This window comes from Myodes glareolus, chromosome 6, assembly GCF_982192425.1.
Source record: "Myodes glareolus chromosome 6, mMyoGla1.1, whole genome shotgun sequence".
Lineage (NCBI taxonomy): Eukaryota > Metazoa > Chordata > Mammalia > Rodentia > Cricetidae > Myodes > Myodes glareolus.
This window is the reverse complement of record NC_142031.1, coordinates 100,644,213-100,667,710: the sequence shown is the minus strand read 5'-3', so window position 1 is coordinate 100,667,710 and position 23,498 is coordinate 100,644,213. Positions and strand designations below refer to the sequence as shown.

Sequence of the window (23,498 nt, the reverse complement as noted above, 5' to 3'; positions counted from 1 at the left end):
GAAGCAGATCCACATAAACAAATGATGGCTTCAGCAACTGCGTGAAGATGCATTTACAACTAGAGCTCCATTGGCCTGTTTACTGTTGCTGTAATGAAATACTACAGGCTGTATGATTTATACTCAAAAAAAAAGACTTAGGTTGGCTTGTGATTCTTGAGGTCCAAGGCCAAGGGGCTACATCTGGTGGTGGCATTTTGTCAGGAGTATCCTAATAGTATGTAGGGTGACGCGGAGCAAGAGACCGTGAAGACAAACATATGGCTACGTATTCTCTGGTCTTTCTCCCTGTAAGACTGCTGTGTTAGATCACAAGGCCCCACTCCATGACCTTGTCCTAATCACCTCCTAAAGCTCCCCACCTCTAAACACAGCAAGGGGATTGTTTCTGCCCTTTCAGTATCTCTCGGTGGGGATTAAATTTTAACACACAGACCAGTAGGAAGTTACATTCGAACTATATCCAAACCATAGTAACTTTGGATACTTGTCATCTGAATCTCAGTATATATGTAGCATGAATTCTAATTGGTCTTAGTAAATTAAAACCCGGAGTCAGATATTAGGGGGTGAAAATAAAGAGATCAGAGAAGCAGTGCATCCAGACACAGAGAAAGATCTTTTACGTCTGCCAAATCCTCAGGCCAAAAGGATGATCCTGTCTTCAGACTGCATCCTCTGACTGACTGCTTCAGAGTACATCCCCAGACTGCATCCTCAGACTGCAATAAACTCCTGTCTCCTCCCTCATTATGTTCCTCTCTGTGTCCAGCCATATCACTTCACCTCTCCAGCTCTCTAGTGCTGGGATTAAAGGCATGGGCTCCCAAATGACTGGGATCACCTTTGTGTGAGCTCTGTTTCTCTTATAGACTGGATCAATTTCGTGTAGCCCAGGGTGGCCTTGAACTAACAGAGATCCGTCTACCTCTGTCTCCCGAGTCCTGGGATTAAAGGTGTGCGCCACCATTGCCTGGCCTCTAGGGGCTTAACTCCCTGCACTTTGATCTCAGGCAAGCTTTATTTGTTAAACCACAAACAAAATATCACTACATATAAACTCCCTGTAACATGAGTTTTCCTCAGCCCATACATCTCTGTAGGAGTATCTCAAAGTTTCCCTTGCATACACACCCCTGTGATCCTGCACCTTTTCCCTGGAGGCCCGAGTTTTGGACTTGACCCAAATGCCAATCAACAGAGGACAATGTTGTTTTGCCTTGATTTGTTAATTCTTGGCCTTGGATAAAGACAACCACATTGGATGGGGAAGCATGGTGGGAGGGGGTCAGGGAATCACTATAGGAAGCTGGAGGGAAGAGTGAGATCTGTAGCAGTATGAAAGATACCAAGAGCATGTCCCTCCAGAGCTCTTTGCCCTGAGAAAGCTGAGAAGGACCAACTCCTTGTTCCTTCCCTTGTCTGAAAAGAAACATTATCTAAATGACCCGTAACTGTGCAGTTTGCAGAGCGGGTGCCTGGTGAGCATGCAGACCCCTGCATTTCCCCCATAGCGTGGTCTGATGGAATGGCCTTGTGACAGATGAAGGAAGATAACATGCATAAAAGGTTAAACTTTGCTACCAGTTCCTACTCTTGGCCAACTGAGTCATAAAGTGGATCATCATTAAGTACGATTAGTGGTTTTAGAGAACAAAGAAGGGTAGCATTCCTGGGCATCAAATAAATCTAGATTGACCCAGCAGTATGCCATACATGTCAAGAACAAAATATCAGTAGCCTTTTTGAAGTAATAAAATTGTGTTTCACACTCTGCCAAGTGTTCATAGTGTGTGTATGTGACTGCTGGTTAGATAATTCATGTCCTCATTAATTGACAGAGATGTGAAATCATACAATAGGATAAAAGTCATGCCCACATACACAGGCAGGAAGACCTGGTTAGGCAGGTGTGTGTGTGTGTGTGTGTGTGTGTGTGTGTGTGTAAAAGGCTTGGATTGCTAGATGGACAGTTTTGGTCAGCCACCAAGTTCAAGGAAACCCTGATGGGTTCAGCTCTTCGCTGGGTTTTTGAAGGTCTGCAGACTCTATAAAAATCCACTTCCACTTCCCACCAGTGTGCATCTGAGTGCGGGCTCTGCTCACACAAGCATGAGGGTATTCAAGCAGGAGGTGAAACAATTAATGTCTGAGGAAACAAGTTGCCAAAGGATGCGGACAGCGTGATAGCATCGTGGACTAGATAAACACAGAGAAGTATGTCAGCTTGGGGCAGGTAATGGTGGAGAGTACTGGGTCTACCAGAATAAATATTTCATTTGGAGAGTACCTCAGGCTGAAGAGACACTCAGCAAATAAGTCACTTGCCACAGCGTGAGGACAGGAGTTCAGATACCCAGGACCACGCAAAAGGCCAGGTAGGTGAGTGTGTCAGTTCTCCTATAATCCCAGCTTTGGGGAAATTCAGTGACAGGCGGAACCTTTGGGCAAGCTGGCTAGATAGACTAGTCAAATCTGTGAGCTTTGGGCCCAGTGAGAAAGTCTGCCTCAGGAAAGACACTGGAGAGCAATTAAGACGCCTACCTGATGTCAATCTTTGGGCTCCACATGCAGCCACATGCATGCAGATGTACATCTGAACACGCAGGCACACGCATGAGAATGAACACATGCGCACACACACATGCAAATGTGCATCTGAACACACAGATGCGCACATATGAACATGAAACCACACGTACACACACACTACAGACACGTACATACCCAAATATACAAAGAAAAAAATCTCATCAGGGGGGTGTACCTCAGTGGTAAAGCAAAGGTTTAACACATGAGACCCTGGATTCAACCTCTTACACTGCCCCCCAAATTACCATTCTTGGTAAAAATAAAATGTTTAAAATATCTGAAGCAAAAATGATGAAATTATTAGTATCTGATAAATGTATTGGTAGGTTACATGGGCAGAATTTTTTTTTATCTCCTGTGCCTTTACTCTGCATCTGAAATATCTGTATAATGTTCTGTAAACATCTGAAATAACTAACATCTTTTACACATGGAGACATGGCTAACTAAATTTAGTTTTAGCTTCTTCCAAGCAGATTTGCATAGTGCATATTACAAAGATGATATTGCTTTTAGTGTATGTTGTAAAATTGATATAGCCCATTAAATAAATTTTAGAAAAGAAGAAAAAAACAAGCCACTCAGGACCAGTCACCCCAAAACAGCCATCAGTAATGTATTTACCTGCTTCCTCCCGCATCGCAGAGTCTGCTGCTTTGCTCACTGAGCATTGCTGTCACTACTCAGCCTCTCTGCTGCTAGGGTTTTGTTTACTCAACGGTAGCTAGAGCCATGTGGGAAGAGGGATCCCGCTGAGAAAATGCCCCCCCAGACTGGTCTGTGAGAGGCCCATCCCACTGTGGGTGGTGCCACCTCAAACAGGCTGAGCAAACTGAGAAGCAAGGCATGGCCTCGGCTTCAGCTCTGCCGTGAGTTGCTGCCCAGGCTTCCTTTGATGGTGGACTGCTAAGTGGAACTCTTTCCTCCCCAAGGTGCTTTGGTGCGTGGTGTTTCATCCTAGCAATAGAAACCCTAAGACAGCATCCATGAGCATCACCTTACTGCCTTTGGCTAAGTATCCTCCACAACTCACCTAAGCAACGCTGTTCATGTAAGTAGTTATGACATGTGACAGGCCCACAGCCAAGTATCCTTCCACACATCCTTCTGGAAGCATCAGGAGCAGGACAGTGCCTTGCCCCAGTGATGTCTCTGCAAGGCCTTCAAGAGGGGGACGACCCAAAGATCTGTCACATCTGTGAAACCATCCTGTTCTTGTGAACATGGAGCCCGAAGCATTCATCCTGAGCATCAGAACTGTGCCTGTTTGAAAGGCTAGCCCTGTGTGTGTGTGTGTGTGTGTGTGTGTGTGTGTGTGTGTGTGTGTGTGTCTGTGTGTCTGTGTGTGTGTGTGTGTGTGTGGCCTGTGAGAGAATGTACACTTCCCATTGTCAGGTAAGCCCTGGGCCCGCAACTGGCGGGAAGAGAGTTTGCTGAGCCTGTGAACTCTGGTTTGGAGGCCCACAGGAGGCCCTCAGGAGCAGTGGTGATAGTGACATTACCAGGGCACCCTTCCAAGCCTCCCGTAGCTGCAACCATGAAGATGAGTGACTTGTGGAGGTGCAGAGGGGGCTCACAGCTGCTCCAGATAACTGCCAGTAGGTGGGGTCAGGGGGCTCAATACCACTGATCTGCATACTTTCCAGAACTCTTCAGTTCCTATCGTTAAACTCCAGAGAAGACTGCTTGGGCCTTGGGCAACTTGTACGCCTTTCCCACAGAACTCAGAGGCTGTGTCTGCCTAGAGCCCCTTAATCCATATCCACACCATTGTTGGTCCCTGGCATTCCCTGACTAAAGGCCAGGAGCCCTTCCAGGATTCACACAAGCCTAACCTCTCTTCTTGGGGCTCAGAACACAACTCTGTGCACACTAGGTCCAAGGATGGCATTTTACAGCAACGGACAGAGTTTAGACCTGTGTGCTCAGCATATGTCCAGGATGGAACCTGTTGAGAAGGGTGGACTCCGCGGGAAGTCAATTTCTCTGCACTGTAGCTCGGTTTCAGAGGCCCTTGTAAGATCGTATTTGTCATGGTAGGAGGATAACGGCCCCGATCTGTACTGTCCCATACTTGAAGACTTGCGAATGAATTGCTTTTCCACCCTTGCCTCGGGGGTCCTAATTCCTTTATCACTGTGTCCCCCGGGAGTCTCTTTTTTCCTCATCCCTGGCTGCTGCTGTGTTGAAGGGGCACAAAGGACAGCACGGAGAATCAAAGAAGAACAAACAATTTAGGGTACACAACGCTGCTATACCAGACTCTCCCACGTGCACGTGGACAGGCAAGAAACGCTGGGCAGGCAAAACAGAGTGCATCCACCTGCTGTGAGCATGAATCAGCCTGGCGGGATCCGGCAGAACCGGGAACAGAAGCCAGCTGTAAACTACAATCTGCGCCCCACCCCTCTCCTCCCCCCACTTTCCCCACCTCTGTTCCACCGTGTGTAGTACACGGAGCTACCGCCCTCTGTTGACTGCTTTGAGCAGTGAATGAAGTCAGACCACGGAGGCGATGAGATTTTGCCTTAATTGTTTTTCTATTGCTAGACTCATTTCTCTTGGTGCCTTAGTCCCCGTCCCCCCACCCAGCCATGTCTTCTGTTTGTGGTCAGGGAATTTGACTTTTATAGAGAAGGCAGCTTCTTCAGGCTTTTCACCCCTCTGGAAAAGAATATAATTAAGATAATTAAGCACACCCATCAAGATGGCACTTTACCATTCCAGAAGTGATATTGGACTTTCTCTTTCAATTGCTCAACCAGGAAGCTAGCCCTATGTGTGAAGAACCCTCTCTTGGCTATGTTAATCATAACAACAGGGTTTGGGAACAGTTTTACCCAAAGCTTCCTTTGGGTAATGTCAGCTTTGGAAGCTCACAAAAGTCACTTGCTCAAAAAATTTTTCCGTTTTGAGTAATGGGGGAAATTATTATGGACTTAGTCATTTTTCCTGGGGAGGGGGTTGACTTGTGATTGTGAATGAAGCTTCTAAAATTTTCTTTTGAGGGGCTGACAAGATGGCTCAGTGACCAAAGTGTTTCCCTCAAAAGTGTGAGGACTAGACTTCGGATTCCCATTTCAAGACAGCCAGGGCTACACAGAGAAGCTGTCTTGAAAAACAAAAATAAAAAAGAAAGAAAGAGAGAGAGAGAGAGAGAGAGAGAGAGAGAGAGAGAGAGAGAGAGAGAGAGAGAGAATGAAAGAAGAAAGAAAAGAAATGAACCTAAGATGCTAGGGGTGAGGGAAATGAAGACAAAGGGACGGATGTTGAAGACGCAGTTGAATCTTTAAGAAAACTGCCTCATAAGAAGTGACAAAATAGGGTTGGAGAGAAGACTCAGTGGTTAAGAGCATTGCCTGCTCTTCCAAAGGTCCTGAGTTCAGTTCCCGGCAACCACATGGTGACTCACAACCGTCTGTAATGAGGTCTGGTGCCCTCTTCTGGCCTGCAGGCATACATGCAAACAGAATATTGTATACATAATAAGTAAATAAATAAATTTTTTTAAAAAGAAGTGACAAAATAAAACAATATCTTCAAAATATCACATTACGCACTATGGTTTAATGTATGTGTAGATCATCAAATTTTGTGCATGAACCCTTGATTTTGCTTCACACCATAACATATGTACACATAGTTGGGCCTTTGATTGTGTTGTCTATATATTGAAGTCAGCCAGCAGTCACTTGGAGGGAGGCCTTGCTGGGCAGGTAGGATCTAGCTTTGTGACATGCTAAGTGCTTTTTCCAAAGGACCGAGCCAGAACTCTGCATGAGGAAGAAGCAGCTTTGTTTGCTGGACCCACAGTTCTAAGGACCATCATCCACCGCGCCTCTCTGAACCACCCTTTATGGCCTCTCCCCAGCCTTGCTGTGTCTGGCTCTCACCTTCCCCGTGGTTGTTCCCAGTGCACCCTGAGCACCGTGTCTCACCTTGTTAGTGGCATCAGTGCAGACAGAGAGGTGACAAGATGACCTTTCCCCTTGTTCCTTCAGGCAGCGCTCGTTGGAGGCACCACCATGATCATCGGCCATGTCCTTCCTGACAAGGAGACCTCCCTCGTGGAAGCCTATGAGAAGTGCAGGGGTCTCGCTGACCCCAAAGTCTGCTGTGACTATGCCCTCCATGTGGGGATCACCTGGTGGGCACCCAAGGTAACAGTGCTGATGGAACCCCCGACAAAGGAGGCACCAGTGGTCTGGTTCATAGAGTGGAGTTTAACTGAGCTGACTGGGGCCTGATGCTCTTCTGGGTGTGTAAACAGTGCCCCCACCACCACTTCCCAATGTGCCAGACACATTTAGGGGCCCATAAAGATGGTGGGGAGGGGGACTGTCCTGCCAAACTTAAAGAACCCGTTTTCCAGCATTCGCAGTGAGCATCACGCTGCAACAGAGTCCAAGGCCATGGTCCAAACTCAGGAGCATTGTCTCCTCACAGTGACTGCTGGGGCTCAGTATGTTCTGATGTGTGCATGGGGTCCCATGAACATCCAATGGGGAGGAATGCCTAATGGTCGGCTCAGGCACTGAAAGCCAATGGTCGACTCTGGCACAGAGAGCCATGTCCTGTGTGCACTGATTGGAGGCCTCTGAGACAGAATTAGGCTTGGCCATTCTCAGCACTTCCTGGTCCATCTCTTCACCGGGCCAGCGCCTGCTGGTCCTCCTTGGCACTGACTTTGTGTTTTGCTCTCCAGGTGAAAGCAGAAATGGAGACACTAGTGAGGGAGAAGGGGGTCAACTCCTTCCAGATGTTCATGACCTACAAGGACCTGTACATGCTTCGAGACAGTGAGCTCTACCAAGTGTTTCATGCCTGCAGGGACTTTGGGGCGATTCCCCGAGTTCACGCTGAAAACGGGGAGCTCGTGGCTGAGGCAAGTCAGCAGTAGAGGTTATTGGGTGGGGGTGGGGCCAGTGGGCACAGTGTTCAGGGGCACCCTGTTTGTCACTGTCCTTCAGGGTTCAATAAATCTAGTTTTAAATCACACAATCAATAAATCATACAAATAAATGATGTGAGAAGTGGACATCTGAGGTGCCAAATCTTGGTATGAAATTCAAACTTTAGATATACACATATATGAAGATATATGTTAAATATATATTAAAATATCTCTTTATAGTCCAAGAGGTTTCTTAAGTCTTGATAATAATTTAGTGTGAATGTTATGATATTTAAATTCCACTATAGCAAAATAATTTAGAACATCTCTTGGGAATATTTTTTGAGGTACAGCGTGCAAAAATAAACAACATTCCATTTTCCTAAACCTGTCCATCAGAACTGTTGCATCATAGAAATCTGTTCTCTGGTAGAAGGGGGGGACCCCTTGGTTCTCCTAAGTCTTGGGGTGAAGCTGATCTTGAAGTCACTGATACCAGAGACATGTGTTGAGATTTCCAGAGACAGCTTGAACTTTTAAACCAACTAATGGTGTTTGTCTTTGGTACCCCACAGCTGTTGCTTAGCAACTGGGCTGTATTTTTAAGAATAAAAGGCATTGCCTAGTCATTAAGAAGTGAGAAGGGAATCAGGGGAAGTTTACTGCATGAGGCCCCTGGATTTATTCTTTGGAAAATGTGCAGTGTGGAAGGAAGACGTGCCTGACATACTTGGCTGTCCCTTGGGGTTTGGTAATGTCTTGTATCTCTATAATTCAGTTGTCTCTCTTGTGCTATTATTCAGGGTGCTAAGGAGGCTCTTGATTTGGGTATCACAGGCCCAGAAGGAATCGAGATCAGTCGTCCAGAGGAGGTAGGAGAAAATTCCTGTGTCTACGGCCAGTTTTTTTCATGTAGTCTTCCTGTATTCGTTAGCTTTCTGTCACTGAAAATAAGCCTGAGAGAAAACTATTATTATTGTTATTGTTGTTGTTATTATTATTATTATTTATTTTGCACGTGGTCATGGTTTCAAAGAATCCAGGGGATGTTTAACTTGATCAGAATGTCATGATGACAGGGACGTGTGGCAAAGGAGAGCTATTCCCTTGATAATCAACCAGGAAGACTCATCCCTATGACCTATGACTTATGACCTATGATCTCCGTCCTCCAGCTCAGCCTCACCTTATGTTTCTAGAAACACCACCACTATCTAAGGACCAAGAATTCGTGTCAGGAGACCATAGGAAACCGTAACACTCATGCAGTCTTTTAGAGAAATGTCAAGAATACATTACATAGCAAGTTTGGAACCAGTTTGTACTACTTGAGACCCTCTCTCAGAAAACAGAGGAAAATAAAATTATGTCATTTGCATAGGGGAAATATGTGTTACACCATTTTCCCCCATAGATGAAATTTCCATCTTGAAGCTTCCCAAGGAAAACCAATGTTGAGGCTACCTTGACCTTCCTTTGGAAAGACAGGATAAACCCCATCAAGCGCCATTTAATTCTAATCTTGAGGCTTTGGGGAGACCATTTCAGGGTCACTGTATCCAGAATTGAGTGCTGTGACAAAAGGGACAGACTCTGCGTTCTGGAGATGCACTTCTGACTGAGGAAGACTTGGAGCCTTCCCACCAGAAACAAAGCTCATGTCTGTCCGTGTTCCCTCAGACTCTCCGCTTCTCACCAGAGTGGGAAGGAAAGGCGCTGTGTGCACTCATTGGGAGTTGACTTGGATAGCCAGTGGTCTGTCACTGAGATCTGCTCTAGTGGAACCGCCGTCTGATAGATAATGCCTGCTTGTGCTAGTACTGTGTTCCGACAGGCTCACCCTTTGAAGCAGAAAACTACTCTTTTTTCTTCAAAGCCTAAAACACAGAGTAATGGGAGGGTCATGTGGGATCTGTATTCCCAGCTCCAGCAAGGTTGAGGCAGAAAGGGCTCGGGTCCAGGCAGACCTGGGCTACATAGCGAGAGCCTGTCTCAATCAGTCCCTCAGTCATAGCGGGCAGTAGTTAGAGCTCCAGGAGCCCGATGTGGAATCCTACTATCACTCAAGAGCCAACTTGGCTTAGCTTATTCCCACCTTTATCCTGTCCCTGTTGGCCACTGGTTTAAATGTAGGTCCTGCTTGGGCACCTCAGAATCTGTAGAGAAATAGGCGCCAGGGCTGGGAATGTAGCTCATTTGGTAGATGTTTGCCTAACATGCATGAGGTCCTGGTACTATACCCAACACCACATGTAACACATACAGTTGAGCGGTGAAGGCAAGAGGATCAAGAAGTTCAAAGTCATCTTCTGCTATGTGGTGAATGTGAGGCCGGCCTGGGTTCCTGGAGACTCGGGGCACTTGATTCATGGGGTGGATCTTTGACAAGGTTGGCAAAGGGCCAACTCAGACTCAGGCTTTAGCTGTCTGTGCCAGGCAACAAGAGGAAGAACAAGGTTGTAGCAACAAAAATGACTGTAACTGTCAGCATCTACTGCTCAAAAGAGATGGGCCTGAAAAATAAAAATAAAAGGCATGGACCTGGGTCTCTTCCAGGGCAGACTGGCCATCCAGAAACATCTGACCGTATCTACAGATGTTTTCAGTTGGTCCAGCAGGGAGGGTGGGGAGAGCAATGCTGGTATCTGATGGATAAAATCAAGGGATGCAGCAAACCATCCAGTGGTGTGCCAACAGCTCCAACCACAGAGAATTCTTGGGCTCCGGTGTCAGTAAGGCTAGGGTACAGAAAGCCTGATGCAGGCTAATCTCCGTTTGGATGTCTGTACTGCGTTTCTGTGATAGCCGTTGCACCAGCAGACAGGGAGAGGTGACACTCTACATTGCTGTGTGTTTAATATCCTTTCACTGCCTTAAGACCTTCTTAAAGGTATGTTATCACTTTGTGTGGGGGAGGGGTGCTGCAGTACATTTGTGGTCCTTAGAGGCCAACTCTGTTGGTCCCAAGCAACAAGTTCATGTCACCTGGCTTGGCCAGCAAGCACCTTTCTAAGTCCTGAGTGGCATCTACCAGGATGCACCTGGTATCCTAAATCCTGGGATTCTCTTTCCATGGAAGTCCTAGTGGTTGGAGTCTGGTGCCCCTGCCAGAGTGTTGCCCCTATCCAGAGCCAGTCAGTCCTTGTGGATGCAGCCAGCCCTCTGCTGTGTCAGCTGCTCCAGCACTCTCCCTGCAGAGAGCTCTCAGGCAGATGCAGCTGGCTTGAAGGAGGTGGTGAAGGTTGGTTCCTCATTGCCCCTTGTTGTTAACAGCTAGAAGCGGAGGCCACTCACCGGGTCATCACCATTGCAAACAGGGTAAGTAGCCCCCATCCTCCACACTGGGACCATGGTGTGAACTCGTTCTTGTCTGGAGGCCAATGCCACCAGTGACTCTCAGGACCACAGGGCCAGTGCCACAAGCGGCTCTCAGGATCGCAGCTGAAGATGGACATTAGTCTCCGAGTTCTGGTGTGCATCCTGCCCGCCCCAGCGCTCCGCCCCACCCCTTTGAGCTGATGAAGGACTGAAGCTGCGGAAGCTGAGATTCCTTGCTCGAGTATATAACTGAGGCAGTTATCATTTAACCCTGTGCGCTGGGGCCTTTGTTTTCCCTGTTGCTTTCCCGGGTTCAGTTCAGGAAAAGCCCTTAACAAAGCACTGGCAGAGCGTGGCGGGAACCAGCTAGAGATGACGCCAGAAACCAGAACCTTGCTCTTAACTATTAAAAACGTGCTTTCAACCACATGACCGTCATGCCCCCCTCTGGTCTCCTCCCTCGTTATCTGAAGTGGGGATGATGGCATCACTTACTCTGGAGAGTTCTTTGTGCCTCGGAAGGCCCATCCTTTCCTGCAGGATGTCGCTGAAGGGTTTGATTTGCTCAGATAATGTGAACCGCCAGCTCTAGAAGGTTAGATTTCCAGTGGCGTGGTTCCTGGATGGCAAAGTCAGCACCGTGTGTCAGAATTACAGATTCAGATCAACAAGCTCTCGAGCTCCAGAGAGACCCAGCCAATCAGAAACTGGGATAGTGCCCAGCATGCTGTGTTGAAAGTTTGTCTTCCCCTAACCCCATGATTCTAGTGAGGGCTCCTGCTTGGGACCTTCCCCTCTGGCCAGGGCTACCCAGAAGGATGTAAACGCTGAAGTGTGATCTTAGAATTGTAGGGGATAGGGAGGTTGCATATCACCAGCCCTAGGACTGATCAGCTCACACCAGGTATCTCAAAACTCCTGTCTCCTAACTTGATAACCAGTAAAGGCACAGAATGGCATCTCGGAAGGTTTCCTGTTAGCTCCTGGGCCTTGTTCTGTTGCCATGACAACAGTTATCTTACCAAATACTTCCTGATGGACACCCAGCCCACAATAAGGAAGGGTCTGACCAACCATCAGCCCCTTGGCTCTTAGTGCAAACGTGCCCAAAGATATTAGGCCATGGGCTATGTTTGCACAGTTCTGCAGAATAGCTGATGCATCTGACAGTCCAGATGTTTACAAGATCAGTTTTGTCCAGCCCAGACTCTGAGCCTGGTTTTTCTCCCGAGTACATTCTGTTCATCGATAAAGCAACCTTCAGATTGCCGGCATCGAAATGTCAGGTTTAAGATATGACTGCTTCTGGGTCATCACGTTTGTGAACAGAAAAAATGAAACAGGAAAAAAAAAAAGCATGAGATCAGAGAAAATCTGAGGTTTAGACTCATCCTCTGCAACCTGAGGTCAGCCCCCGGGTTGGTGGTCCCCGATACTGGCCTCCATCTGCTTTCGCCTCCCTCCACACAGTTCTGCAGCCTCTTGGGTACTCAGATCACCAGCCCTGCATCCCGAGCGTAAACTACCATCGAGTAACGAGTGACACACAGGGATGCGTGTCGGTGCAGGACTGAGAGAAGGGTGGTCTGGGGGTGTGGCAGCTTATAGGGGCAGGTAATGCTACTTCCTGCTGTCTCTTGCCTTTAGACTCACTGTCCCATCTACCTGGTCAATGTGTCCAGCATCTCGGCTGGTGATGTGATTGCGGCTGCTAAGATGCAAGGTGAGTCTTTGTACCTCGTGCCGTGGGATCAGAGGAGGACAGGATTCCTCAGCTCACATTCTGCCAGGCTTGGCTGCTGAGCCCAGGCATAGCCTGCCCTTCCCATTTCTTCACAATTGTCTGCCTCAGAGTGCCCTGAGCTAGCCTGGGCTCAGTACATGAGAACTTTCTCCTCACTTGTGTTTACATAGCAGCTTTTCCAGAAATGTCTATTACCTGGACTGGGTCAAGTAAAATTTAAGTCTTAAACTGACTCATTAATTGACGTCTTTTTGGTCTGTTGTGTTGAACTGATAGTTACCTTGGAAACTAATAAAATGCTAAACCAATGCCAGTGGGCATGTCGGGAGTGGGGCCAGGGTGGAAGCCGCTGGCAAAATAACAGTGTGTGGGCCCAGCTTCCCTTTCTCACTCCCTTGAACCCTGTGTCCGACCCTAGAGAGGCCTTTGTGTGACTCCCAGCACAGGACCCCTGGTAGTATTGAAGCCTGTGGCCGGGGACACTGGTAAGGGGTCCTGGTAGCAGGAGAAACAAAGCTAAGCTAGAACCCTGTGGGTGTAAGCCAGAGGCGTGGGTGCCACAGCCTTCATAAAACTGTGACATCTGGACCCCCACACTCTGCCTGTTCTTCAGCTGAGGGCCCCTCCCTCTTCTGACTTCCTGACTTCTGATTCTGCTCTGGATTCCACCCCAGCAGCTCCCAGAGCTGTCACGTCCCCTGCCTGCCCAGAGAACAGCTTGGACTGCCCACTAGGCCTGGCAGTACATGCATGCCCCACTATCTCCCTGCCTCGCTCCCCCACAGCTATCTGTACACAGCCAGGCCACACTAGACTTCTCAAAATTCTCTTCTATGCTCCCTGGCCTCGGAATCCATGTCTCTCTCTGCCCAGGGTCAGCAAGCCTAAGCAAACTGGGGCGAGCCTTTCCCTATTTGCTGTCAACCCCTTTACCTGTGTAGTGTGATGTGCTGTCCAGCCACCTCGTGATGCTTTGCACTCTCCTTCCAGGAAAAGTGGTGCTAGCTGAGACCACCAACGCGCATGCCACACTCACAGGCTTGCACTATTACCACCAGGACTGGTCCCATGCGGCTGCCTACGTCACGGTGCCTCCTCTGAGACTGGACACCAACACCTCCACCTACCTCATGAGCCTGCTGGCCAAGTAAGGCGTTGGAGTCAACAGCACTCCACGCAGGGGGTTCTAGGTCTTTAAGGTGATGCCCTCCAACGCTAGAAACCAAACATGGCCTGGATTTGGTTCCATTGGGCCCTCGGGGTGATTTTGCTTGAACCTCTTCCTCCAGAGCCCGACTGTCCCTTGCTATCCTGTTGACAACTTCATTTGGAGTGAGAGCATTGACCAAAATTTCAAAGGCCATTGGCACCTCATCCTGAAGCCCAGTGGGGAGCTGGGACATAGGACCTCTTTTCACATGTGTGGTCCTCTCTCTTATTAGTTACTGAGGAAGCAACTTGTAAGAGAAGATGACTTATTTTAACTCCTTCTCAGAGCTAGGTCCTCCATGAAGGCTTGGGAGCTGCTGCGGAGACTCCACACCTCAGTGGATCAAGAGACAGAGCAGAGAAATGCAGATAGCTACCTGGATTTCTTTCCTTTTTACTCAGTCCAGACCCTCAGACCTTGGGATGGTACAGCCTGTGTTCTTCCTCCCTCAGTTAGTCCTTTCTAGAAAAGCCCTCGCCCGCACACCCAAAGGCGTACCTCCCTAACACCTTGGCAGCTTTTAATTCAATCCAGTTGGCGTGGAGATTGGCCATACTTACCTTCACCTTTCCCTGTTGTTGCCTCAGTTTCTCTCCTTGTGTGTTTCTTCCTCCCCCTGTGCATTCCTTCTCTCTCTCCATTCCTGTTATACCCTCTACCAACCTCCTTTCTCAATCTCCTCCCTATCTAATGCTCAACCCCAACCTAAAGAAAACAGTTCAAGGAACATTCTGGACTTGACAAGGCACAATCATGAAAATGTTGGTTTTGTTTCCGGGACAGCTTGCAGTTTCTTTGCCCTCTGCTAGTGACTTTCCGGGAAGAGACTTTACCTTCTTTTTACCTTTGTTTATTAAAGTCCTGTCTAGTTTATAGTCGGCTCCTTGATCAACTCCCTAGCTCTCTCTGTTCATCCTGGGGCAGATGGAGGAGGAAGAATGATGGGACATCTTCTCCATGCCCAGGCATGGTTTTTAGTCACCTTCCAGTGCCAGCAAGGGCTCTGATGAGGTCACTTACTCCAGGTCACTTTCTACAGTACTCACGGGGCTTAACTATCCCTTTGGTGGGAGAGCAGGCTGGACCACCCATGTCTCACCCAGAGCTGTAGGCTAAACTAGAAGGACAGTGTTCCAAAGAACCTCTCAGCCCCTGGAAGAGAAGTCTGCCTTCTGGTCCTGATGCGAAGTTTGGGTTTCTGGAGAGGGCAAGAAGCACACATAACTGAACTATACTGGTCAAGGTGTGGTCTTGTCCATCATTGACCCATCTTCGTCTAGCTCCAATCTCTCTTTAAAAGATAGTCTTGGGGCTGAAGAGATGGCTCAGAGGTTAAGAGCATTGCTTGCTCTTCCAAAGGTCCTGAGTTCAATTCCCAGCAACCATATGGTGGCTCACAACCATCTGTAATGGGGTCTGGTGCCCTCTTCTGGCCTGCGGGCACACACAGACAGAATATTGTATACATAATAAATAAGTAAGTAAGTAAATAAATAAATAAATGGTAGTCTGGCAGGTTGTCAGATCTGGGTGAAATCTCTTTGCAGAGACAAGTTTTTCCACTTCCTCACCAAGCTTCCGTCTCTTCTCTCAACATGAAGGTTTCTGGCCAAACTCTCCTTTCCTGGGGTTCTTGTTCAAGAGTCTGACAGCCAAGTGGAGGTACCCAAGTGACCCAGTAAATAAAGTGGGGAGCCACTGTAGAAAACACCTAATGGCAACTTTGGGCCTCTGAATGCATGCATGCACAGATGGTGCACCCACATACATGCAAATATGCATAATACTCATATATACATATTTAAAAATAATATTATATTTAAGACTTGGTTCAATGTCAGAGAGTGCTTTGAAATGTTCCACTTTCTATAAGCAAATTCGTCAAAAGAACAAAAGCACAGTAAACGTCCAGTCTGCCCATACTCAAATAGACACGAAAAGGAAGCATTAGTCATTGAATAATTTTTCATAAAGCCTGTTTTCCATTTATTTTAATTATTTAAATTCTCATGTAAGAATTATAGTTTCATATGGTAGAAAAATAGCTTTAGTTCCTTTTTAATCAGTGCACATTGTAAATGTGTGCTATTTTATAGGATTCAGGGCAAAATTTTAACTATTCATAAGAACTTATGATTACTATAATTTTCTCCTATAACATGTTATTGATATAATTCATGCAATGCAGAATGCTGACTGGAAAACCCAGGTGTCAGTTCCCTTTCCTGCAAGAGAATCTGAGTTGTTTACCTTTCACTTACTTTTTCGTGTAATTTCTTAGTTCAGCATGAATAAAAAGTACAATCCACATTTGCCCTTTATTTTCAAGTCTGGTTTCCTGAGCAAGTGAGATATCTCAGCCGGTGAAAGGCCACTGCCACCAAACCTGACAACTTGAGTTTAATCTCTAGAACCCACGTGTTAGAAGGAAAATTGTGCTCTGTTCTCTGTGCTCATGCAGTGGTAAACACATGTGTGTGTGTACGCGCGCACACATACATACACACACACAAATAGATAGGTAAGTAAGGAATAAATAAGTTTTACCACATTCATTCACACTTGCTGAGTGGTACCTGCTTCTGAGGAAGTTAGGCGCTCAGTTAAAGGTGGAAGTTGAGCATTGAGTTTCAGGGTTCCTGACCTATAATGTGTTATTCTGTGTTGGACTCTCCCCTAGTCTAAGCCTCACCTGAATATCTGGGGGTCTCTGAGAAGAGAGTAAACCCTGAGAAATCCTCATTTCTCATGGCTTCTGTAGGTGCAGAGGATGTGGGGAGACTTGGGGGTTCTAGAACACTCCTGCTCTCCGAAGTCTCTTCCTGTCTCTGGAACCCTGGCTAAGGTCAGCCCTCTTACCCAAAGAGCTTAGTCATCTTGCTGTGGACTTGCCAGAGACATTAGTCTTTGGCAAGAGCCTTAATTGATGGGCCTGCCAGCTCCGGGGAGAGACAGCCCTCAATGTAGCCTGACTGGCAACTGTCTGGTAGCCTTAAAATCTGCTCCCAGACTCCATCACACCCCGTTCTGTTTTCAGAGCCCCTTCAGAGTGGGCGGCCCCTATAGCTCATGTACTTAGCTACAAGGAATGAGAGAGCCTTGGGGTCTCTACTGGGCACTCCCAGCAATGTCCCTGGTTCCACATGATCTCCACACTGCAGCCAGGTCCTTCCTAGGGTTGCTTTGCCTTCGTGGCAGAAGCATTTTCACAGCTGAGGCTTCTAGTCTAGAAATCTCCCTCTTTGGCGGACAGCATGCTGCGGCACGCCTCCCTCATCTCCCTTCCCGGTTCTGTATCTGCCTGAGGTCCTGGTTGATCCTTAGGTACTCATAGCCCTCACCGTGTGAAGACTTTGTCCTGGATGGTACTGGTGACAATGTCTTCGGCTTCTAGACGGTGGCTTGTTAAGTCTTGGCACCCTTTCTCCTGAACACTTTGACTCCCAGTCACTTAGCAAGGTTAACACTGAACTTGGAAAAGCTTTGTCAAACACCTGCTATGTGTGTTGTGCCGGGACAGTGTGGGGCAGGCGAGCTGGTGGGAACAAGCTGGCACGTGAGTCCTGGACATGAAGCCCACCTCTGCCATCTCACCCCAGCTAAGCCCTAAATGGTGAGCAAGTTTTTCTCCACCCACTAATCACCAGCTCAAGTGTTGGAGTCTCCTGGAACATGCTCTATGCATATGCCAATTCTGTGGATAGATAAATTGCTCATTTAAAGGAAAGAAACAAACTATTAGAGGTCACCCAGCAAGTAAGCAGCAGAGTCGGGTTGGAAATGGATTCTCTGGGTTCCCAAGCCCAGGCTTTCCCCCTCAGTTTGTCCCCACCCACTGGGGACATCGGCCTCCTGTTCCCTCACTTGTCACTTCTCCCTCTCTCTCCAGCGACACTCTGAACATTGTGGCATCAGATCACCGGCCATTCACCACGAAGCAGAAAGCCATGGGCAAGGAAGACTTCACCAAGATCCCACATGGTGTGAGCGGCGTGCAGGATCGAATGAGCGTGATCTGGGAAAGGGGCGTGGTAGGTGTCTGCAGCCCTGCCCACTCTGAAGATCCCTGTGAAGCCCACTCCTCAGGGGTGTGTTAGTCAGGGTCCTCTAGAGGAACGGGATTGGTAGAATATAAAGGGGCTCTCTAAGAGTGGCTTGCAGGCTGGTCCGACAATGATTGTTCCCGAGAGAAAGCCCAAGGATCCAATAGTCTTTCAGTCCATGAGACTGGATGTCTCAGCTGGTCCCTGGTATATGTTGGAATCCCAGCGAAGCAGGCTCTAATATCAGTGGAGGAATGTCTCAGCAGCAGTGTGTATGAACTTGCCAGCAAGAGTGAGGATAAGCAGGCAAAGAGAGAAAAGCTCCCTTCTTCTGTGCGTGGTGTGTGTGTGTGTGTGTGTGTGTGTGTGTGTGTGTGTGTGTGTGTGCTTGCTTTTAGAAAGTGTGACCGAGATTTAAGGTGGGCCTTCTAATCTCAAATGATCCAATCAAGAATAATCCCTCACAGTCGTGCCTAGCTGCCTGGGTTTCAGCTAATTCCAGTCAAGCGGACCACCAAGAATAGCCTTCGCAGGAGAGCTGACCCAGTCAGTTGCTGTGGTACACAGTAGCAAGGCAAGGCAAGAGATTGGTAGTATCCGCAGATGGCAAAGGTCAGGCTTAGGTAGCATAGCATCAGCTCACACGTACGAGGGGCGGAAAGGCTCGCCCCATTACATCAGAAAGTGGTAGGACCTGTTAACGAAAAGTGACAGTTTAGAAAAGTGTAGGGGAAAATCCATGCAGTTGGAACTTTAGAATTTTGGTGCACTTCTCCCTGCTTCGATGCATGTACCAGATTTTTCCTTTTGGTTTCTGAGCAGGATCTCACTGTATAGACAGGTTTGGCCTTGAATGTTTGGAGGTCTTCCTGATTCATCCTCCCAAGTGGCAGGATTTTAGACATAAGCCACGGTGCCTAGCTAGATACATTATTTTAGTAATTGGATTTATCTTTTTTTTCCCCCCCCTACATATTTTGAGTCATTTTGAGTGTCTTCCTAGAACTCTACAAAGTTGTGAGCTTTTTAAAAAGCTGTATTTGGGGACTTGTGATCTAACTTAGCTCTTCATACACGCTAGGCTGGAGCTCCACCGCTGCCTACATCACTAGGCTCAAAACGTCTTTTTTAAATTGCTGTGTGATGCTCCTTTCAATGGAAATGCTGTATTTAAATCTTCCTTTGAAACTTTTGGCTGTTTCTGGTTTTCACACTTCAAATGCTGCGATAGAGCAGTCGTTGCTTGTGAATATGACCATTTCTAATTACTTCCTTAGGACAGATTTCTAGAAGGGAATTTTTGGGTCAAGGGATATAAATACGAAGTTCTAGGTATATTGTGTCTAATTGAATTTCAAAAAAGATAGAGGCTGGGATTTCATCTGAATACCACCTGTTCTGCCCATGGAGAGTAAATAGTTGTTGGTCTTGGTCTGTCATTGTTACTCTCAACACTCAGTATGAGCTCAAAGAGATTTGAAGTCCTAAAAACTAAGCCTCCTGCTCAGGGCAGGGCCGTGACTTAGCTCGGGGCATTGTCCCTTGAAGGAGAAGGACACGGCTATCTGTAGCAGAGCAGGCAGCTCTTTCAGAACACAGAATACACTTTAGCCTCTCCCAGCTATCTCCAGTTTCAGGTGGTCCACAGGCCACAAAACAGTGGAAAATTCTAAAACTAATTCATAGTTTGCAGAAGTTGTTTGTTTGAGACAGGGTTTCACACTGTACCCCAGGATGGTCTGGAACTCATTTTGTAATCCAAACTGGCCTTAAACTCACAAGAGTCCTACCTCAGCTTTCCCAGAACTAAAATTACTGGCATGAGCTACCACATCCCATACTGTAAGTATTAAATAATTTTTGTTACAGTATATTGTTAAATTATTCTATTAGTTATCATTAGCTTCCTGCGGTGCCTAAGTTTTGAGTTAACTTGATTGTAGGTAAGCATGTATATGAAGTAAGCCTACTCTGAATCGGGCTCAGTTTTCTGTAGTTTCAGGCATCCTATGTGGGCCTTGGAACAATACCAGCAAACAAGGAGACGTAAGCTTTTGCACATGAAGGGAAGCCCCTTAGTCATCCCAAGTGGGCCCATGTGTGGACCTTATCTTAGGGGGTGCATTTGCCCCAGACACGCAGCCTTTGGCACAAGTCACCAGCGTGGCTGACTGAGGGATAAAGGGGCAAGCAGGGCCTCAAGCTCTGCCAGGTGCCTATAGCACTGTTTGCCTTAGGACCTCAGTTGTGGCCCTCTGAGCTAAAACCACAGGCTGGATAGCAAGTGCCTGGGGAGGAAGCCACACGTCCAGATCCAGGCTGATCTGACACATTTGCCACATTCCAGGTTGGAGGAAAGATGGATGAGAACCGCTTCGTAGCTGTCACCAGTTCCAACGCAGCCAAGATTCTCAACCTGTATCCTCGCAAGGGCCGTATCATCCCTGGAGCCGATGCCGACGTGGTGGTGTGGGACCCAGAAGCCACAAAGTAAAGCTTGCCACTAGTCTCCTGGGCCCGGGAGGACTTTATTCCAGAACTGCAAAGGCGAATACCCTTTGCAGCATTTCCAGGGTAGAGGAATGTGACGGTGACATGCCTTCCATGTGACTGTCTGCCTCCCTTGCTCATGTATACCCATTCCTTTGTATACCCCTGTCCAGTGTCTCTGTCCCTGCTTCTAAGGAAACCAGTCAGGTGGGAAAAGTACACACTATTTTTTGTTTTTGTTTTTGTTTTTTCAAGACAGGATTTTTCTTGTAGCTTTGGAGCCTGTCCTGAAACTCATTCTGTAGACCAGACAGGCTTCAAGCTCACAGAGATCCACCTGTCTCTGCCTCCTAAGTGCTTGGATTAGAGGCGTGTACCACCACTGACTGACCTACACTTCTTATGTACAAAAGCCTTTAACCTCTTTTTGCATTAATTCTCTAAAGGCTCTGTGTCCAAATATGGCGCCATTCTGAGATACTAGGGATAATGATTTCAACGCAAGAATTGCGAGGGAATGGAATTAAGCCCCATCAGACAACTCTGGGTACCATTCCTTCTTACCGGGCAGCATCTCATTGCATCAAGCCATACTCTCTTTACCGGTACTCAGATCTTGTCCCACCCTCATCTCCCACCAGGACCATCTCGGCCAGTACCCAGGTGCAGGGTGGAGACTTCAATTTGTATGAGAACATGCGCTGCCATGGCGTGCCGCTGGTCACCATCAGCCGGGGACGCGTCGTGTATGAGAATGGCGTCTTCATGTGCGCAGAGGGCACTGGCAAGTTCTGTCCCCTGCGGTCTTTCCCAGACATTGTCTATAAGAAACTGGTGCAGAGAGAGAAGGTAAGATAGGGTAGAACGGAGGATGTGTGGGACAAGGTCAAGGCCCCTGTTGGGGGATGTGTTCATTTTTCTCCATTAACTCTCCAATACTGTCATGTTGTGTGCTACTTCTGCATCAGTGTGACCCGAATGCCTTAAGAGAGAAAAGGGTTAACTGAGCTCATGATTTCGAAAGCTTTAATGTGACCTGGTGCAGTTCTTGATAATGAGAGGGTGTGAAGCAGTGGTTTTCAACCTGTGGGTCGCGACCCCCGCAGGGGCCACGTATCAGATACTGACATCACAATTCATAACAGCAGCAAAATTACAGTTATGAAGTAGCAATTAAATAATTTTATAGTTGGGGGCCACCACAACATGAGGAACTGTGTTAAAGGGTCATAGCAATTGGCTTTTGGGAACCTGTTCCCCATTTACCTTGTCCAGCCTTGAAAAAGGGGAAGAGCTCAGTCCTGCCTCCCCTTGTGTCTGGCCGTGGGAGGCCTGCCCCTTTCTGAAGTGGAGATGGAGGAGGAGGGGAAGGGGAGGAGGCTAGGTGGAAAGGGGGTGGGAGACTGCAGTCAGTGTGTAAAATAAGTGAAAAATGTTATTTAAATAAAATATTTTTTAAAATGTAAAAAAGGGTCGCAGCATTAGGCAGACTGGGAACCACTGCTGGAGTGACTGACGGTTCGTAGGCAGCAGGCAGGGAAGAAGCCGGAAGTCAGGACTAGAGACCAGCTGGTAGCCTTCAGAGGCCCACCTGGGTGACCTGCTTCTGCCAGCCAAGTCCCATCTCCTAGAGCATTCCACTCAGACAAGCCCTAACACAGCGTTTCCTCTGGATCCTGTCTGTCACCATCTGTCCAGGACCCTATGTGGCAGAGACAAAAGGGATTGTGGCGTTGGAAAGGGCTGGTTTCCATGTCCCATTCTGTATAGATCTTCTATCATTATTATTATTATGTTGTTGTTGTTGTTGTATGTGTGTGTATGTATACACGTGTGAGAAAAAGTACCCATGGAGGCCAGAGGGTTCAGATGCCCCTGGAGCTAGAGTTATTGGTGATTATGAGGACTGAACTCAGGGCCGCTGCAGGAGCAGCACACACTTTAAACCTCTGAGCCACCTTTACAGTCTCAGTAGACAAAATGTAAATGGGCAAACAGAGAGGGAGGGAGTCTGGTGGGTGTGTCTGTGGCCAGTGAGCTCCTCCCATATACAGGCTGATTGCTCTGTTCCTGGCCCCTCTCACTAATGCTAAGGATGCCTTCAGAAATCCCCTGTGCCTGTTGTTTCTCTCAATTAGACTGGGCAGACAACATGCAAAAGTGCAACTGAGGGGGCTGGAGAGATGGCTCAGTGGTTATGAGCATTGCCTGCTCTTCCAAAGGTCTTGAGTTCAATTCCCAGCAACCATATGGTGGCTCACAACCATCTGTAATGAGATCTGGTGCCCTCTCTGGCCTGCAGGCACACATGTAGGCAGATATTGAATGCATAATAAATGAATAAATATTTTTAAAAAAATGCAACTGAGGCTCCCTTCCAAAGGATGCAGTGCTCACATCTCTGCCGCTACTGCTGCTGCTCCCTTGGCCACCTGCATGTCCTCCTACACACTTCCTCCCTGTCACCGTGGCCCTTTAATATAGTGAGGCACCATCACGGACCTAGGCCAGGGCAGCTCTAAGTGACAGAGCTGAGGTTGGAACCTTGGTGGCCTGGTTGGTGCAGTACAGCTCCTAACCCTTTATTTAGTATTGCTTCCGGCAGTGTCCCATGTCTACACCAACGCTATCTAGCCCAAGTTTTCTCAGGGTTGTCAGACCACACTGAAAGGTCTGCCTGTTGGGAGCCTGGCCTTGTCAGGGCACTTCCAGGGTGTTCACTACAAAGGAGTCCCTCAGCTGTTTCTCTGGCAAACTCCCCTGGAAGGATCCCACCCAAGCAGAGGGCAGAGACTGAGGCACCTTCTGCACACGCACATTTATACATGCATGCATACGCTCATCCTACGTAGAAGCTAGGAAGGCATTCTTCAGCTTGAATGACAGAAACAAGAAGCCTGTCGCCCGTGTGTCTTGTGTCCTGTGGGTCATAGCGGGTGTCGGTGGAGGAGGTTGCAGCTGTGTGCTTGGCCTTGACATTCCTGTCTTTTCTCTTCACCAGACCTTAAAAGTGAGGGCAGTGGACCGCACTCCCTACCTAGGGGACGTTGCTGTGGTTGTCCACCCTGGGAAAAAAGAGATGGGAACGCCACTGGCGGACACTCCCACACGGCCAGTCACCAGGCACGGGGGCATGCGGGACCTTCATGAATCCAGCTTCAGCCTTTCCGGTAAGGACGAGGATGTACCAGGTGCTGGCAGGCAGGA

At 47.8% G+C, this 23,498-nt stretch overlaps 1 protein-coding gene across 1 annotated transcript in view; it reads left to right on the top strand.

Annotated features, from left to right (window-relative positions):
- Nucleotides 1-23,498, top strand: part of Dpysl5 (dihydropyrimidinase like 5) — an 81,807-nt gene that overhangs the window by 53,508 nt on the left and 4,801 nt on the right. The window contains exons 3-12 of the mRNA XM_048436608.3: nt 6,594-6,752; nt 7,298-7,477; nt 8,290-8,358; nt 10,760-10,804; nt 12,452-12,527; nt 13,539-13,695; nt 17,648-17,789; nt 20,149-20,291; nt 20,933-21,140; nt 23,293-23,461. Of these exons, the coding sequence (XP_048292565.3) occupies nt 6,594-6,752; nt 7,298-7,477; nt 8,290-8,358; nt 10,760-10,804; nt 12,452-12,527; nt 13,539-13,695; nt 17,648-17,789; nt 20,149-20,291; nt 20,933-21,140; nt 23,293-23,461 (1,348 nt within the window). The remainder of the gene's footprint in view (nt 1-6,593; nt 6,753-7,297; nt 7,478-8,289; nt 8,359-10,759; nt 10,805-12,451; nt 12,528-13,538; nt 13,696-17,647; nt 17,790-20,148; nt 20,292-20,932; nt 21,141-23,292; nt 23,462-23,498) is intronic.